The sequence below is a fragment of the Periplaneta americana genome, chromosome 13, assembly GCF_040183065.1.
Source record: "Periplaneta americana isolate PAMFEO1 chromosome 13, P.americana_PAMFEO1_priV1, whole genome shotgun sequence".
Lineage (NCBI taxonomy): Eukaryota > Metazoa > Arthropoda > Insecta > Blattodea > Blattidae > Periplaneta > Periplaneta americana.
Window position 1 is genome coordinate 100,457,994 of NC_091129.1, and position 18,371 is coordinate 100,476,364.

General features: G+C 33.9%; 1 protein-coding gene across 1 annotated transcript; it reads right to left on the reverse strand.

Annotated features, from left to right (window-relative positions):
• Window positions 1–1,170: 1,170 nt before the first annotated feature.
• On the reverse strand, window positions 1,171–15,734 carry LOC138712163 (UPAR/Ly6 domain-containing protein CG9338-like). The gene is made up of 3 exons (XM_069843646.1): window positions 15,471–15,734; window positions 5,209–5,415; window positions 1,171–1,535 (listed from the first exon to the last, which is right to left on the reverse strand). Exons 1-3 carry the CDS (start codon window positions 15,520–15,522, stop codon window positions 1,309–1,311), a joined length of 486 nt encoding a protein of 161 aa, XP_069699747.1. The 5' UTR covers window positions 15,523–15,734; the 3' UTR covers window positions 1,171–1,308.
• Between the last annotated feature and the right edge of the window lie 2,637 nt (window positions 15,735–18,371).

Here is an 18,371-nt window from a genome sequence, read left to right on the forward strand (position 1 = left end):
AAGATTGTTTGTAGTTTTTTCAATTGAATTTTTTAATTAGGCTCTATGTTATATCCTACTCCATTTTTAAGTTAATGTTTCGAAATGATTATTGATTCTCTTGAAATAATAACTACCACCCTTCCTGTATTTACTCATATTAGTTGTATACCACAACAACAAACAACAACTGTCACCTCCTTTAAAGTAACTTTAAACACTGACTGTAATGTAATGTCAAAAAATTGCAGCTTCCCTTTAATTTTTTAAATATCATTATGATTTTACATATTGTTAATTTTATGTGAATATTAATGCAAGCTATGTACGTTTAATGATCAGTCGGCAATAAAAAAATTGTATATAAATAAAGAAGCAGACATTCTCTATATTGATGTTGATAATGTCTAACTATTCTGCGTGTGCCCAGTAATATTGTCTTCTGTGTCGACGAAAGTTTAGTTGGTCCTAGCTCTATCCTTTTGGTGTTTCTACTAGTGTTTCTGAAATTACATTCTGTAGATAACTTTATGGATGGAATGACAGATTTGATGCTGATATCACATCTATTGATTTTAGTACACGGATCTACATAATATGTAATAATAATAATAATAATAATAATAATAATAATAATAATAATAATAATAATAATAATAGCTCGTTTTTTGTAAATGTCCTATTTGGAATAGAAGTTTCCTATTTACACAAAGATGGTTTTAAGCTTAAACCGAATTTTTAATCCTCTGTTGAAGAAGGCAATTTAAACTTAAATAATCAAAAGATCTCCACATCATCTAGCTGTAGGCTGACTTTATTTATCAGCAGTCAATTCTGATTGGCTCTACTGTAGTATATTTCAATACCGGTAAATGTTTAATATTAAATTTGTAATAAAATTAGAATTTGTACATGTTACATAGTTCCTAGAGCTTAGTATTTTTTATGATATAAGTAGATAGTTGATAATTGTGACCCGTATGAAATCTGTGCGTAGCAGTTGTTCCTTGCCGTTGTAATGTATAAAAAGCTATACTATCCATATCTAAAATGATCCATTGTAGTCTTTCAAAATGTGAGTCAAGCTTAATGATCGTGATTGTTTTGTTGGACGGCAGAATAAACGAAAACTTATTTTTTAATATTTTTCATTGTTCATAGCTTATTCAATATTTGAGAAATGTAAAATAATTAGTTTTATATACATTTATTTAATTTTTTCTTGTAAATTACTTATTAACATGTTATGAGACACTTTAGATATGTCAATATGACACAATCTCATACAAATACTGCATGGAACTGAAATTATTGACGTTAAAAATTAATTCAGTACGAAATAAAGAGTGCAGAAGAAACTGTGAGGAATAAAAGAGTTGTGGAGAAGAATGGCATATTCGATCCATTACACAAATCTTCATTGCAGACGCCACAGAAATCCATGGTAAACTTCACTCCAAACATTTTTGTTGTGACATCTACCATATTGCATGGATCCATTGTATCAGTCTTTGCAAACATGCAACTTCGAACCGTTCCTCTCTTTCCAGTTGAATCTGAAAAAGAAAAGTTTTAAGAAGACAACAGTTATCATATTAATTTTTTAAAAACATTTCACAATTCAGTAATGGTAGGCTGACCATAATTCTTTGAGACAAAACAGGACGGGAAAACTCATGGGTTAGGTATATTCTTAAAAATGTTTGTCTGATTAAATGTTTCTACATCAAACAGGATCAAATAATTCAAATAGATTAAATAGAAATATTCATAACATTCCATTTCATCCATACTTTACAATTAAAGATATTGTAGAATTCATTATCTTAACTTGAACTTACAATAGTCAGGCTTGATAGAACGCACACAAAATAGCTTGATGTAGGGGCAGGAAGCTGCATTTCACCACGATCATACGATGAGTATTTTTCATATGATCTTACTTTATGTACCGGTAACAAATTTTCATGTCACAATTTTGTCTTACAATTGAAGGTTTTTTTTTCTGGAAAAACAACTATAGTCCAAAAACATAAATGTTCAGGAGAAACTAAAAACTATCTGGCATGGGTATTGTTGACACTTCAAGTATGAAACTCATCATGCCACTTCTTAAGGTGTTGTAGAAACTTGGGAAAACTGAAGTACATTTATAACTTAAATTGGCTCATAGAAATACATGTCTAAATGTAGGAAACTGTGAACAATGGTTGTTTTAAGAAAAAAATACTCTCTTCGAGAAAGAAACTAAGCAATAGGTCTGCTTTTATTTTCAATATTAACGTAAATAAATACAGTATAGTACACACAAGCCAGAATAAACAAAAAAACATATTGCTTTGTTCTACATTCAGTAATTTGAATACACCCAAGGCCTGTCATCTGTATCAAACCAGAAGAAATCTACAAATACAACTTTTTGGGTATATATTTTCCTTTGTGGCTGAAGACAAGTGTGAATTTCCTTTAATCTTCTTTTTCTTTATTATACCTTGTTTCTTCTCCTTTCGTTGCTTACGTTTCTTCCATGGTGTTACTTCTGTATCTAAAGATGATTCCATAACTAATACAACAATTCACATGCTAAAGTATTTTTCTCTGAGGTGGCTTTTGCCGCGTATATAAGAAGCAGTACTGCCAATTTACTACAGTTTAAAATTGTATGGATAAATGTTTCAAGAAGATATGAATGGGATATTTGTAAATGTTACCATCATTCTGGACAATGGCGTTTTCACAAAAAAAAAAAAATTTTTTTTTTTTTTGGACTATGGTTTTTTTATGAAAACCAGTGCAAATTATCACTCATAACATAGGACTATGGTGTTTTTTTTTCCACTAACAACTAATTCAGTAGATGGTCGTTACAATACGCTCACCACATGCTTAATATTTTAAATTTACATTTTTTGGACTATGGTTCTTTTCTTTCAAAAAATACCTTTAACGCTTAATTGGAATTTCTCCTTTGACTATATAATTTTCATAATACAAAATATTCTTTTTACGGGTGCTGTTCTTCCTGGCAGATAGAGAATAAACTGTACTACATTACAAAAATTCTTAAAATGTGAATCAATCCATCAGATAAAGCAACATTGATTTTAAGTTATGATTGACCAATATTTAAGCATATTTTAATTTTTAAAGTTTTATAAAAAACGAGACAAAAGTGATATTTTTACTGAAACAATGGGACGGCCGAGACATAGGAAAATAACGGTACTGTCCCATTCAAAATGGTACATATGGTCAGCCTAAGTAATGGTCATTATTAGAAGAACTGATAAGAGATAAGCATAAAAATAGAAGTAAAAAATCACACATAAATTCAGAAATATAAAGTCGTGTTTCTTTCATGAGCAACTCCAGTACCAATAATATAGTATCATACCTAAGCATTAGGTGAACTCGATAATATCTATGTAGGTCTACTGCAAATCTAACTCATAAGCAGGCACAGCTCCTTTGAAAGGGTACAGGGTCACACGCTTTTCTTTCCTGTCCTCTATTAATTTAAAAGTAAATGTTTTGTATTCAATATTATTACACCAGAATTGCTTACTCGATAAGATTTTCTTTTCAAGTGAATTTCTATTTTCTTTCAATCTTATAACACGCTATTCTTTTATAGAGATTCTGCGGTCAGAAGCGCCAGCACCCTGTGTCCGTGCTGACAGTATAATATAGATACCCTCCTGTTATTTCACCGTTGGGCATATTGTCAGAAAAATACATTCTTCCTTTAAGTGGATGCAGGGCACTGGCTGGCTGCGGGAGAGGTGGGTGACATTGGTTGGAGAGTGAAAATTTACAATCTTGTTGATCCTGAGGATGATGAACTGTCTCACTTCAACTGAGAGAAAATTTGTAACTGAAAAAGGGATTAGTTGAGTTCTTGCTATTAATTTGTGCAGCAGTGCGTCTACCGGCTTTAATTTACAATATAAAAATAATATATTACATTAGGAAATTGCTGGTCAATAAATTAAGAAGTGTAGTTTATATTGATTTGGTTCTTAAATGAGTTTCATGTGTATAACTTGCGATTCTATATTGTATAATTATTTAGTGTTTTATAAAGAATGGAATTAAGTATTTCCAATTGAAACATTTAACACACTGCTGCTAAAGAACAAGGGCCACCAAGACCCATTCTGAATATAAAACAGGAGTGTCGTGATAGAAAGAGGGCTGACATCAGATATTTCAACAAAGCGTTGTGCGAAAAATGTTAATGAATTTGTGGCTGTGAAGTGAGCAATGCATTCTTTTGTTTTCCATGTGTACTGTTTGGGGTGACGATAAATGGTGTAAAAGGACAGGTATTATGGATTTGAAGCATTTACCTGACAAACTGAGAAAAACATGGTCTCTCGCAGTCTCTTTTAGACAATGAATTAAGTTTAGCATTGATAGGACAAATTAATATTAGAGAACTTGATGAAGGCTGTAGAATTCCTGTTCGGAAGCGTAATGAAGAGGTGGACAAGAGTTACCATCCCAACAACGGCAGTCGAAAGTGAGCGCTGTTTTTCAACCCTTCAATCAATCAATATTCCCATCATTCCTGCGTGGAACATAGGGCTCTTAGAAAGCTTCTCCCTCTGACTCTATTCCTGGCCAACTCCTTGATCTCACTCCATGTCTTCCCCATCGTTTTTGCTTCTGTGAGAACAGTTCGTTTCCATGTTATCTTGGGTCTGCTAATTCCTCTGCTGCCCTGCGGATTCCAATCCAACGCCTTCCTGGCGGGATCATCTGGAGGTCGGCAAAGTGTATGTCCCAGTCATCCCCACTTTTCAACCCTTAATCATATTAAAATATTTTAAAGAAATTCAATGGGAAATGAAAGACTGAATGCTTTAGCTGTGTTCTCTCCGGAGAAGAAAGTGTTTTGTATTATTTTCTCCTAATACAGTGTGTTGAATGGGAGTTTATGTGCTTTTTTACGACCCAATATTATGCGACTCTCCAATTTCACTCTTCACGAGCCACCACTAGTCCAAATGTTCATATGATGAAATTGACCTCTATGTCTGTAATACACTAAATGCATGCCAACATTGTTCATTTAATCATGCGCCTAATTACTTGTTTCTGATTTATGTAAGGAGTATTATTTGTTACTTGCAGCTGCAGTGCATTATGGGATACAAAATACAGTAGCATCATATGGCCGCTAGTCCACGAGATTATTGACTTAGTGTACATCTGTATTGTTCTCACCTTTTGCGTCTAATTTCATGCATGCAAAGTTTATGTTGAGGCCTTGTGCTTCGTTTGCAATGTTCTGGAGACCCAGTCTCGGAGCTCCAGCAGCTTCTCCCATGGCTTGGAGACTACATTCCGTTTGATGCAAATGAGTCCTGTTGACGGGATCACCACAATGTGGATTTGATCTTGAGTCACAAACGTAGCAGTGGATGCAGTCGCCTGAAACAAGTACAGAGTTATTACAGATTTACATTAAGGAGTATATATACCATGGAGAACAAAAAAAGAAATGATTTTTCAGTTTTCTTAAATTAATTTATTATGAAGTTATAGCTTTCTTCTTACAGTAATTTAATATGTTTGAAAGAAATTTTACGATATCTATAAAATTGACCACGGTATATATTAAAATGTCCTGCCATGCAAACATAATACCAGCCAGAAATACGTAATTTTGTAGCTAATTTTCTCAAAACTGCATTTTCATAAACTTATTTGAATTATATATTCAACAATTTTCTTGATAAGTGCATTAATTTTTGCATGTCCCTTTTTCTTAGTAAGATAAAGAAAGTATACCTAGCTCAATTTTTAACCTGTCTTTACTTAAAAAATATCAGTGCACAATTTTTGTCAAATTTAAATATATGAAGAAAATTTCTTCTTTCCCTTGCAGTGCAGATATTGTATTATAGGAGTACCAAATAGCAGTTTGGTACAAATCGTAAAATGAACATTTTGAAACTTCACAATTCCAAAAATTTTTTATGTAGACAAATATTTTTTCTTTTAGATTGAAGAGCAATTTTCGGACATTAACTATATAAAATTTCATTAAAATAGATCTTAGGATATGGAGGAATAAAATTGATAAAATATATAAATTTTTAAGGGTCAGCGGTGTACGTAACTCCTTAATATGAATTTTTTGAAGTTGGTTATTTTACGATGCTTTATCAACTGCTATGGTTATCTAGCATTTGAGTGAGTTGAAGATGAAAATGCTAGCGAGATGAGTCCAGGGTACAGCACCGAAAGTTACCCAGCATTTGCTCTTAATGGGTTGAGGGAAAAATCCCGGAAAAAACCTCAACCAGGTAACTTGTCCCAACCAGGATTTGAACCTGGACCCGCGAGTTACACGGTCAGACATGCTACTATTACTCTACAGTGGTGGATCATATAAAATTAATCATCATCATCATCATCGTAGCAATTGTGTCCTTTGGCCTGCTCTATCCATAGTCTTGTGAGGGCTGTGAACCGACATAAGAGTCACACCAGAGACACCTATTCGGATAAATTAATTATAATTTATTTTTTCTTATATTTCGTTATATCGAAATTTATAGGTACAGTATTTTGACTCAGGATGAATTAGAATGCACAGTTGATGAGGAATGATAGCTTTCAACTACAGAAACTTCTTGTCACACTGGGTTGCTGGGGGGGAGGGAGAAGAAGACGAGAGATACGGATGTTTACGTTTTCTTTCTCTCACGGAATATAACCAGCCAAGTCTGTTTCTGACATTTCTTCGCTGTATTGACAACATGAATCAGCGAGCAGCATCTGTTTCTGTTAACACGGTACTGTGTAGCATTGGAAAAATTAATTACTACAGTATGATATGTTAATATTACAATTATAAAATATAACATTAGTAGTAAATAATAATAATAATAATAATAATAATAATAATAATAATCACTATATGAAAATATATCCGAAAATATTCAACATTTTAATGGAGCCTTAAGAACCATCAATCAGGTTTTCACATCCACGAAAACCCAAAAACATACCAGGTTAAAAGCATATAAAGTTCTAGCAAGACCTGTCCTCATGTATGGTAGTGAGGCCTGGACTGTCCGAAACTCAGATGTTCAACGTCTAACAACTGCGGAAATGAGATTTCCAAAGAGGACTGCCGGCTACAGCTTGCTTGACCACAAAAGAAATGAACTAATTACAAAAGAATTGAAAATTACACCTATTTATGAACATCTCAACCACTATAGACAAAAATGGCTTAACCATGTCAATAGAATGTACCGTTCCAGACTCCCATGACAAATTCTCCGCTATATACCACATGGAAGACGATCTTTGGGACGCCCCCCGAAAAGATGGACGAAGACCGTAACAGGCCACTAGGCCTAGTACCTGCAAGGACGATGATTATGATGATGATTATGATGATAATAATCACTAAATACAAAAAAGCAATTTTCGTGATTCTGTCCGCCCATCTGTCCACACCCATAGCGCCAAAGTTATTCAAACAATTTTATTAATATTTCTTTTATGAGTAGACCTCGGATATTTAAACTCTAAAAAAAAAGTATATTGTGGCCAGGGTGCGAATTAACGGGGGGATGAGGGAGATTTCCCCCTGTTGGAAAGTTATCCCCTTCTTATAAATTCATATTAACATCCCTGCCAGGGATAACTTCTATCTCCCCTCACAAAACACGGCATAATTGTTTTAATGTTTATAAAATATAAACTAAGCAAAGAAAATAATATTTCTGTATTATCATCACAGGCAAGCTGACAACAATCAATAACTTAGGAACTACGCATCTTATCTTAAGCCTGCTCATGGATATAGTCATTATTATGATCAAGATGCAAGACAAGCAACTCAGTGCAACCAAGCTTTGAGCTATAATAATAATAATAATAATAATAATAATAATAATAATAATAATAATAATAATAATAATAATAATAATGCACTTGTAATATTATAAGAGAATAAGGGGGAAAACTACTGTACTTCAAATTAAGTTTTTAATGAAAAAAATTATAAATCTGTGTTGAATGAAAAACAAATTTAAGAATAGTTTTCGAAAAAAAAAATATAACCATAGATGGCATACGGCAGCAAACAGTGTGACACTTAGGGTCGTCACAAGGTAATACTGGTGATCCAGGTACCACCGAAATTGCCTAATAGCTTTTTTTTTGGTTAGTGAACTCATCTATTGGACATAATTGGAATTAAAATCAATCTTTATAAAGTTTTAACATTTTTTTTTCTTCGCAATAAAATTCGAAAGCTCTCAATGACGAAAAATCACGAAAATTCGAGTTTTCAAATTTCCAATCTTCTTCAGGATTCGCGTGATTGGAATGTTCTATCCATATTAGAAACATACGTTCTGTAAAACGTATTTCCAATAATGTCGGGATTTTAATATACAGATGTCCAGTATGTCCACGCAGCGGGAACATAATCTTGTAATTGCTATGTTAAAGACAGCATATTTTCTGACAAATTCATGGAAAATCCTTCCTCACCACTATTCCCTCTGAAGTGTCAACAAAAGAGAAGCCTTTTTCGCAGTAGCTTTGGAGAGGTAAATGTGAATGACAGAGAAGAGTAGTGTGTGCGACCAGGGACGTCGCTAGGGGGTGCGAAAGGGTGCGCAAGCACCCCATAAAAAATCGGAGCACCCCTTTCAGCACTCCAAAGGGCAATTTATTAAAAAAAATACTAGGCATGTTATTTTGAAGTACAAAAACAAACAAACAATTTCTTGGATGTGAAAAAACTACGTCCCTTAGTGTATCGTTATGGATGTGATGAACAATAATAATAATAATAATAATAATAATAATAATAATAATAATAATAATAATAATAATAAACAGATGTATAGTATGCGCGCAAGTACATGAGAGAACATTTTGGATATTTTATGTATCACATTTTTACAGCTCGCACCCCATTTTTAAATCTCGCACCCCATCCACACCCTCCTTGCTCTGATTCTGGTGACGTCTCTGTGTGCGACAGAGAATGACAGTATTGGAGCCACGATTTTCGGTGGCGACTACTGCGTTTTTTAACACACTTTCACTCTACTTCTTCACATTTGTCCACTGCTGAAGGCTGTTTTTAGCAGCTCTTGCTGGTTCACTTCTGAAAATGAACTCCGAGATGCCACTCGCTGCAGTATTCCATCAGACTTCACCGGCTATAGTTCGTTTATGCTCTAACCAAAAGAAGCTGATCGTCCAGCGATTTCATTTCTGCAGTTACCTTTAGAAATGTCAATATGAAAGGAATGGGTAGCATCAAGAGACAGGGGGTTCAGTGAACCATTGAACCTAATGACGAGCCGCGCCTGCTATTAACAGTAGAATATAATCCCAGATCACATATATAACAGATTGCTTACCCCTGTGTTAAAATCGGTAGTACTTTGAAGAGAACAACCGCCAGGATCGCCACCCGTCCGCCGTAAACGAACACGAGATGGCAGAACAGTCGCTAATGCAATTCAAATGGGAGTTATGACGTGACCAAGCAATCTGGATATATATGATCTAGGATATAACGCAGCACATTGACGTCGTTGTTTATATTCACAGTATGTCTGTCTACTATGTTCAAGGAACTCTATAGTCAAGTTGTGCGTGCGTACATTGGTTGCTAAAGTGTCCCGGATCCTAACCTGCTAATAACCAACAAAACACGCGAGAGATTCAGGACGAATTATGAGGTGGGGAGGCATAAGCTGATATGTGCATTTTTTCGATTTCTATATTATCTATGTACCTGTCATTTGCATAAATAAATAAATAAATAAATAAATAAATAAATAAATAAATAAATAAATAAATAAATAAATAAATAAATAAATAAATATTTTTATTGATATGTGTGTAGGTTGCGAACAAAACCGTTATTTCTATCGAAAACAAAACATGTTTTTTTTTACGGTTTCGGTATGCTTTCTGTATATGTTACTGTTTTTATTATAACTCGGTCATTTCAATGAGAAACAGTATGGTAAAATCAGTACTTTCAATCAAAACCAGATAATTCCATATCTTACTAATGTCAATATTTTCATTGTCTTTTTTGGTATCAAAAACGAACATTTCCAACGTTCTGTATGTGTTGCAATTACCAATCCATTCAATATCGGTCATTTTCACTTCTATGTGCAAGAGTGATAACTAGACTTCGTTGAATTGCCACACGCAGTATGCAATCAGGTTGCCGATGTACGGTAGTATAGAGGAGGTGAGCGACTGCCCGGTCTCGTAATATAAGCAGTTCATGTTAAGAGTTGTGACCGATCCAAATAGATAGAGCAGCTACAGCTAATGTACACCTATGTAAGCACTTGTTTTTGCATTACTGTGGTTGGAATAGTCAAAGCTTAACATTTGTTCAATGTAGACAAGAATTCAATCAAACATACTACAATGAGAGTGTTGCTGTTCCAAAAATTGCCCCTGGAATACCCTTACCCCCGCAGTCATTCTTGACCCGTTGGAAAACGTGGTTGGATGCTGTTAATTATTATGCAGAATATTACGGCAAAATAATGGAGGTAATTGATGCATTGGATAGCACAGACAGTTCCGCTGTTGCAGCTATAAAATCATTGCCTTCTGAACAGCTATTGGAAGATATTCTCTTCATTGATTCTAATTTTAAAATCGTGTCCAAAAGCATCACCCTGTTAGAATCGTCTAAACTACAACTCTCAGAAGCCCTTAATATAGTGGATAAAGTATCACAAACCGTTATCCAAAATAACAATTCACTAGTTTAAGAAAAAGTGAAATGTAAGTTGAGAAGCATTATTGCTAAAAATTCTGCCTATTCACAACTTCGTATTATAAATGATGTACTATCAGATCAAGACAAGACGTCTGAAGTTGGTGTACTAAAAAGTAGTGACTCCCTATTGTTCAAATATGCATCTATTATATCGTGTGATGTTGAACGTACATTTTCCCAATATAAAAACTGTTTGAGTGACCATCGGAGGAGGTTCACTTTGCAGTCGCTCAAAATGTACCTAACTCTTCACTGTAATGCACATGTTCAAGGATGATGTGAGTATCTTACATTAAATTTTAAGAGTTAATATATCTCACTACAAAATAATTGTGGATTTACATGTTTAGACATTTGCTACTTCTACAAAATAATTGTGGATTTACATGTTTAGACATTTGCTACTTCAATGATCATTCATTACATTTCTTCAATGCAGGATACAGGTTTTATTGTAACCGCAGTATACTGCTCAGTGTTTACATTAGAGACATACTCCATCCGTTGCACGCCTCCCTTCTCATACAGTCTATACCGCGTGCGCAGTAAACCTTACGATTCTCGTGGCAATTCCACGAAGTCTAGTGATAACATATTATTACTTACTTACTGGCTTTTAAGGAACCCGGAGGTTCATTGCCGCCCTCACATAAGCCGCCATTGCTCCCTATCCTGAGCAAGATTAATCCATTCTCTATCATCATATCCCACCTCCCTCAAATCCATTTTAATATTATCTTCCCATCTACATCTAGGCCTCCCTAAAGGTCTTTTTCCCTCCGGCCTCCCAACTAACACTCTATATGCATTTCTGGATTCGCCCATACGTGCTACATGCCCTGCCCATCTCAAACGTCTGGATTTAATGTTCCTAATTATGTCAGGTGAAGAATACACTGCGTGCAGTTCTGTGTTGTGTAACTTTCTTCATTCTCCTGTAACTTAGCCCCAAATATTTTCCTAAGCACCTTATTCTCAAACACCCTTAATCTCTGTTCTTCTCTCAAAGTGAGAGTCCAAGTTTCACAACCATACAGAACAACCGGTAATATAACTGTTTTATAAATTCTAACTTTCAGATTTTTCGACAGCAGACTGGATGACAAAAGCCTCTCAACCGAATAATAACAGGCATTTCCCATATTTATTCTGTGTTTAATTTTCTCCCGAGTATCATTTATATTTGTTACTGTTGCTCCCAGATATTTGAACTTGTTGCTAATTAAAATTATTGTAAAAGTGTTATAATAATATATATATTCATTTTTCCTTGATGCAGTAGAATGAAGTGAAGGATATCTAGGGAGATGTGTATGTTTTATTGTTATAAATGTCAAATAGCTTTTTTTTTCGATCAAAAGTGAATATTTCCCTCATATTTCCAAACAGAACCGGACACTTCCAAAATATGTTTTTCTATAAAATGCACAGGAAATGATAAACTCATGATTATTGTCACCAGGGAACGGATTTATATGGACTAAAAATATATGAAATATGTAAATATATATGTAGTTATTTTTACCAAAATATGGAATTAAATATGGATTTTTACCAAAATATGGAATTAAATATGGACTTAAAATTATAAAAAAATGACTATGTACGTTAAATATTGGTACATTTTAATCAAACTAAACAAAAAATATAATGGACGTACCTTATCTTCCAATGTAGTTTCAACAAAACACAATTTTTATTGTCTGTTACCATAACAATAGGTTACAAACATTTCTTTCAAGTGCTGAAAAGTGAATCTTCTTCTATTGTCTCTGAGGATAGATTTATACTGACTAAAAGAGCGTTCGACGTCACAAGAAGTAACTGGTACATAATTCAATTTCACAATGTCTGCTGGGGATAAGTCCAAGTTAATCTTCACTGTTGATTCACCACTCATCACAGCAACAACCTTTTGTAGTTCTTCATATCCAGGGTTTTTTGAAAGTACAGTGTCCACCTTAGCTCTTACTGCATCTGCAACTTTACCTCTACCACGATTCAGTTGTTCCACAGTACTATTTATAATTTCAAAACTTTCAGATAGTGAAAGGTGCCTATTTTGGAGACTTTTGAGCGTTTTTATGATGCATGAAAATGTATGCTGAATGTGAGCTAAGTCATTCTTCACACTTATGTCACAGGTAACTGTTTTCGCAGTATCAATTGAGACTGCATCTTCAGAGTCCAATGCAAGGAGAACATTGTTAATAGAGTCTATATGTTCGGCATAATATTCAACTGCTTCTAGCCATGTACCCCATCTAGTTAAAATTGGCTTTGGTGGCAATGGAATTTCAGGGTACATTTCTTTCAACACGTTAACTCTACTGGGAGCTTTGAGAAATACTTTTTTCACTGATGAAATCAACAAATCTACTTTAGGGAAATTGTCTCTGACCACTTCTGCCACACGATGAAATGCATGCGCCACACAAGTAAAATGAGTCAATTTAGGATATACAACAGATAATGCTTGTCCAGCTTTGACCATATAAGGGGCAGCATCGCTAATAAAGAATAACGCATTATCGTACATAATACCCTTTGGCCACAGGATACCCATAGCTTCGTTGAACAGTTTAACTATAGTTTTGTTATTGCACTTTTCTAGAACATCACAATGTAAAAGAATTCGTTCAGAATATTGTTCACTTAACAAACCGATAACTACATTACCAACAAGTCTACCTTCTTTGTCGGGAGTCTCATCAATGGAAACCCAAATTGAACTATCTTTAATTTCATCTCTTATCTTCTGTATTGTCTCATCGTAGATGGATGGAGCATACGTCTTCCTAAGTGTTGACTCATCCGGGATTGTATGTTGAGTATATTTTTCAAGGAATTCCCTGAAGACCTTATTCTTTAGTTTGTAGAGAGGAATATCAGCAGAGATGAGAGAACGGCACAGGTCGATGTTAAACTCAGATCTTACATTCGATGTTGTTGGTTGTGTTAAAAACAATTGTCTCTGCTTGGAATTTAGTTGTTTGTTGGCCTGATGTTTACTAGTTGTAATGTGTTGTTGCACCAGGAACTTTTGTGTAGATGATACTGCACACTGACACAAATTACAAAATAATATTTTATTGTCAGTTGATAAACCATCTTCTTTAAATTCTGAAATGTAACTTGTTAGTTTTGATTTTAAATTGACTGAATGACGTACTTTTGGCATATTTACCGTCTTTATAGTATGATTTACAAAACTGAACCTATGTGTACTCTGACTGGCATTTAACTGTTGAGCTGCACAACTGAAGTCTGTTAAAAATTTTTAATTAAATTAATACAGTTTTGTAACTTACTTTCCCATTGTTGATAGGACTGCTAATTTTCAAATAACTCTGATGTTAAAGGGATTACTGAACATGTGTTTAAATCTCTATTGTTGAAATGTATTTTTAAAAGTTAATGGAATTTTGTTTTGTTTTATTGTTAAACCTAATATAATATGGACTGTTTTATATGAAATATGGAAAATATATGGAAATTAACGAAAATATGTACTAAACTCTAAAATATGGAAAAATATGGAAAATAAAAGTAGGATTTTTCAACCCTACACATTGTGAAACATAAAGATAATGCAAAATATAAATTATATTAGCTTTATAAGTAAATATGTATTTACATATAAATCCTTTCCCTGATTGTCACCATAAGAACAACGGACATAACATGCACGGAAAATAAATTTGTCGTTCACTTTGGAGTAAAGTGAAGGCTCGATACAGTTTTTCCTACTTCCTGATTTATTTTTTGGAAATGACCGTTTTTGTTCGCAAACTCCACATGTGTTACTTTGGTGACAAATTTTAATCTGTCATAAGCTGAAAGTGTATGCATTGAAATACAGTCACAAAGTTGTCAGGATACTCCTTGATTTGTCAAGTTCTTACACCTAGCTTTCATTTAACATCACATTGTAAATCTGTGAGTTTAAATTGAAGAGCTAACCACATTATTCGTAATCTGCTGAAAAAGGATCGTCGTACAGAGATAATAATAATAATAATAATAATAATAATAATAATAATAACACTTAAACCTTTTAATGTTTCATGAGTAACATGTAGTATAATGCCGTTTTATGTTATACAACCGTTTTCCTCGTAATACTCGCCAACAAATCATACATTTAATATTCTCATCATATTGGGAGCAAAAAAATGCGTTCTCCCATCCTACTTGAAACTTTCGTTTTTGTAGAGGTACATGGTTTCGAGAGAGACACTGCGATGATACGCCATTCGCAGGTCAGAGACAAATACAAATGGAACGGAGTTTGACTCCAGTGAGTGAGAGGGTGGGGGTTTGGGGAGGTAGGAAGCAAGAGAAATGCACAGCTATCATTACGAGTCACAATGTGCTCGCGAGTCACATTTTCGCCACGGCTGGTGTAAATAATCAGTTACCGTATTATTGCGTCCCGGACCTTTCGAGTCTTATATTTGTAACAAATAGTGGGGGGGGGGCTACAACAGTGCATTAGGGTATATAGATAAGTATCAAACGATTTTGACGTTGAAAGGTTTGTGGCTGCAAAATAAAAACCACGTCTTTATCACTGTACACATCTCACAGAAGCCAGTGAAATAAGAGAAAATTATGCCTTCTTTGGTGTAGCTTTGCTAGAGAATAATAATAATAATAATAGATTGATATAAGTATAATTACTTACCTGCTCGTATGAAGCCGGCAAGAACAAGAAAATAGATGAGTGTGTTACGCATGGTACACTTAATCACTGCTAGTTATTAACACGTCTAACACTAACCGTCACTGTGCGTATCAACTGAGAGAATGCGGAGGGAGACACACGGCACGTCTCAAGCGCCCTTGTCCCTGAACCAAGTTTCGCTCCGCCTCATATGGATAAAGAGAACAAGACAATTGCGTCACGTGAAGAACGATTTTGGCTGCCTGCTTGCAGAGGTTACGACAGGAAGTTGAGTGGAAATACGTACAAGGGAATAGATTCTGTAGGTTTTGAAGGCCGCAGATTAACACTGTAACCCGATGGCGGAGTAGTGAGACGCTAGGTAATCTAATTTTCAAATGCGATTCTGCACAAAGAAATAGTCATTTTATTGTCGGTTGTAGGACGCAATTTTTCGCCCTCAAAATAGATCTTATAATTAGAGTGCGTCTTATACAACGAAGGAATAAGAATTATGTATCCTCCCTTTGTTCCTCTCCTCTCCGCACTGAAAGTAAAGGCGATACTGCAGAAACTCATGCGAGAAACTAAAAATGTTATAATGACTATTTCGTTTATATGACGTTATTCCATTTTCGGCCAATGAAGTGTAATGAAATTTTAAATTCAAATCAATCACAGTCATACATTGCGATAATTTCTGCAGCTCGATTTATCACTATCAATTTATCGCATGGTCTTTCTTTTGTTTAGTCAGTGTCGTCTACTGTTCCCACGTAAATCGAAGAGCATAAATCCATTGTACTAAATAAAGTGCAAAATCCTACTTCCTCATCTACATTTTCATCTTCTAATTCCATGTCCATTGTATCTAAAGAAAATGATATTCCTTCATAACAATTGTTCATTTAATTAATGTATTAATCAAGTTTATCATACTATAAAATGTTTAAATTAAATTATGATTTCAGTACATAATAAAAACGTATTTCTGTTATAATAACAAGAGAAAAGCGCAGTACATATAATTAACATTTTTAAACCTGTATTTTGCTTTTCTCAATTGGCATTACTGAATAATATTCATTTTCTTTATTGCAGTAATCATTATTCATGTTTCAACTTCACAATATCTGAATAAGTTAATTATCCATAAATATACGAATTATTAACATTTTATGAGCGAATTTTAGGGATATATTATTTACATTTTTATTTTATTCACGAAATTGTCCTAATAAATATCACTCGAGGTCTGAGATTTATCGGCAAATCTCAGATCTCTTGTGACATTACTATAGATAATTCTTTATTAAACACAATGCGTACAACTTTCAGCCATTTTTAATTTCTTGGAGGCCTGGCTCGGGACCTCGCAGAGTGAAGGTGATTGTGGAGTATTGGTGGAATGACGATGATAATAGTGAGGGGAGACGGGAGAATCCGAGAAAAACTCGCGCTTTCTTTCCCCATCACAATTTCTTTCATTACCTAGACGGGAATTGAATCCGGGTCGCCACAGTGAAAGGCAGAGAGGCTAACCACTCGGCCACGGACGAGGTAAGACGCTATAAATAATTATTATATAATTATCACCTTTACTGGTATTTAAGTAGGCCTATTTATTATTTAGTTGTAATTTCACAGAGAAATTAAATTATGGTCGTGTGATAAAATCATTGTAAATTTTAGTGAGGGAGACAAGAAGTATAATGATAGGGACATGAGTGAATTTACAGACTTTCGAAATGTCAATGAATTATTATTATTATTATTATTATTATTATTATTATTATTATTATTATTGTCATACTTTTATCTTTCATTTTTAGTTTTTCCCGGACTACTGCTTTAATTTGTAGAATGTGTCTCATATAACGGAACTGGAATATCTTATACACTGGCAAATATGGTAATTTGCTACCATAAATGTGGACTGAATTCCAAATAAGTTCGCAGAAATGTGTGCAACACAAGAAGGAATGAGGAAAGCAATTATGTATTTTCAGTGACTTTGTTACAAATTTTTACTAGTGGTAGAGGTGATAAGTGTGAACAATTTTCATATACAGGGTGATTCACGAGGATTTACAGTCACTTAGGAGCTTATTTCCGAAGACTTTCTGAGCAAAAAATGTCATATAAACATTTGACCTAATCTCAATAGTTTCAGAGCTATGCTAATTTGAAGTTGTTTGTAAAATACCATTATTCTTGAGTTTTAAGGGTAAAAGAATATTACAGATAAAAAATGAACTATTCAGGAGTATCATTTCTTTAATTAGCTAGTATTCTGAAGCTAAAAATGTGATGTGAATTCCATAGTTGCTTCGTACAATTTTTTTTCCGATTTTTAACTACAAAGTTACATTTTCTTACGCACTTATCACAACAATTGTTACAAAACAAGCCGCTCTTGTAAATTCTTCAAGGCTGCGCATTCGGATGCATAATTAAACTGTAAAGAATCAAGTTCTTAAAGTCGTATGATTTGTAACAATTTTTGTGGTAAGTGCGTAAGAATGATGTAATTTTTAGTTAAAAATTTAAAAATAAAATCGGTACAAAGCAATTAACAACATATTTTAAGCTTCAGAACACTAGTCAATTAAAGAAATGATACTTCTGAATAGTTCATTCTCTATTTGTAATATTTTTTTACCCTTGAAACTAAAGAAGAAAGGTATTTTACTAACAAGTTCAAATTGAAGGACTCAGAGCCAAAGGCGACTAACCCACAATTACAAAATGAGTAAATATGAGTTGATATTAAGAGGATCCTGACAAAATGATTGGTTTCACAATTTATTTTAATTGGTCTACATTGAATAAATACAAAAAATATCATGAGTCTATAACAACAATGTATAGTTTTGAAAAAAGGCTTAATAATGAACAATACAAAATTGTGGGTTGCTCGCC

What these genes read in the sequence shown, in the direction of transcription:
- LOC138712163 (XM_069843646.1), bottom strand. Translation starts at nt 15,522, where the DNA reads ATGCGTAACACACTCATCTATTTTCTTGTTCTTGCCGGCTTCATACGA. An exon ending in TGCCGGCTTCATACGAGCAG is followed by an intron (nt 5,416 to 15,470) that starts GTAAGTAATTAT and finishes TACTTGTTTCAG; the next exon opens with GCGACTGCATCCACTGCTAC. An exon ending in CATGAAATTAGACGCAAAAG is followed by an intron (nt 1,536 to 5,208) that starts GTGAGAACAATA and finishes TTTCTTTTTCAG; the next exon opens with ATTCAACTGGAAAGAGAGGA.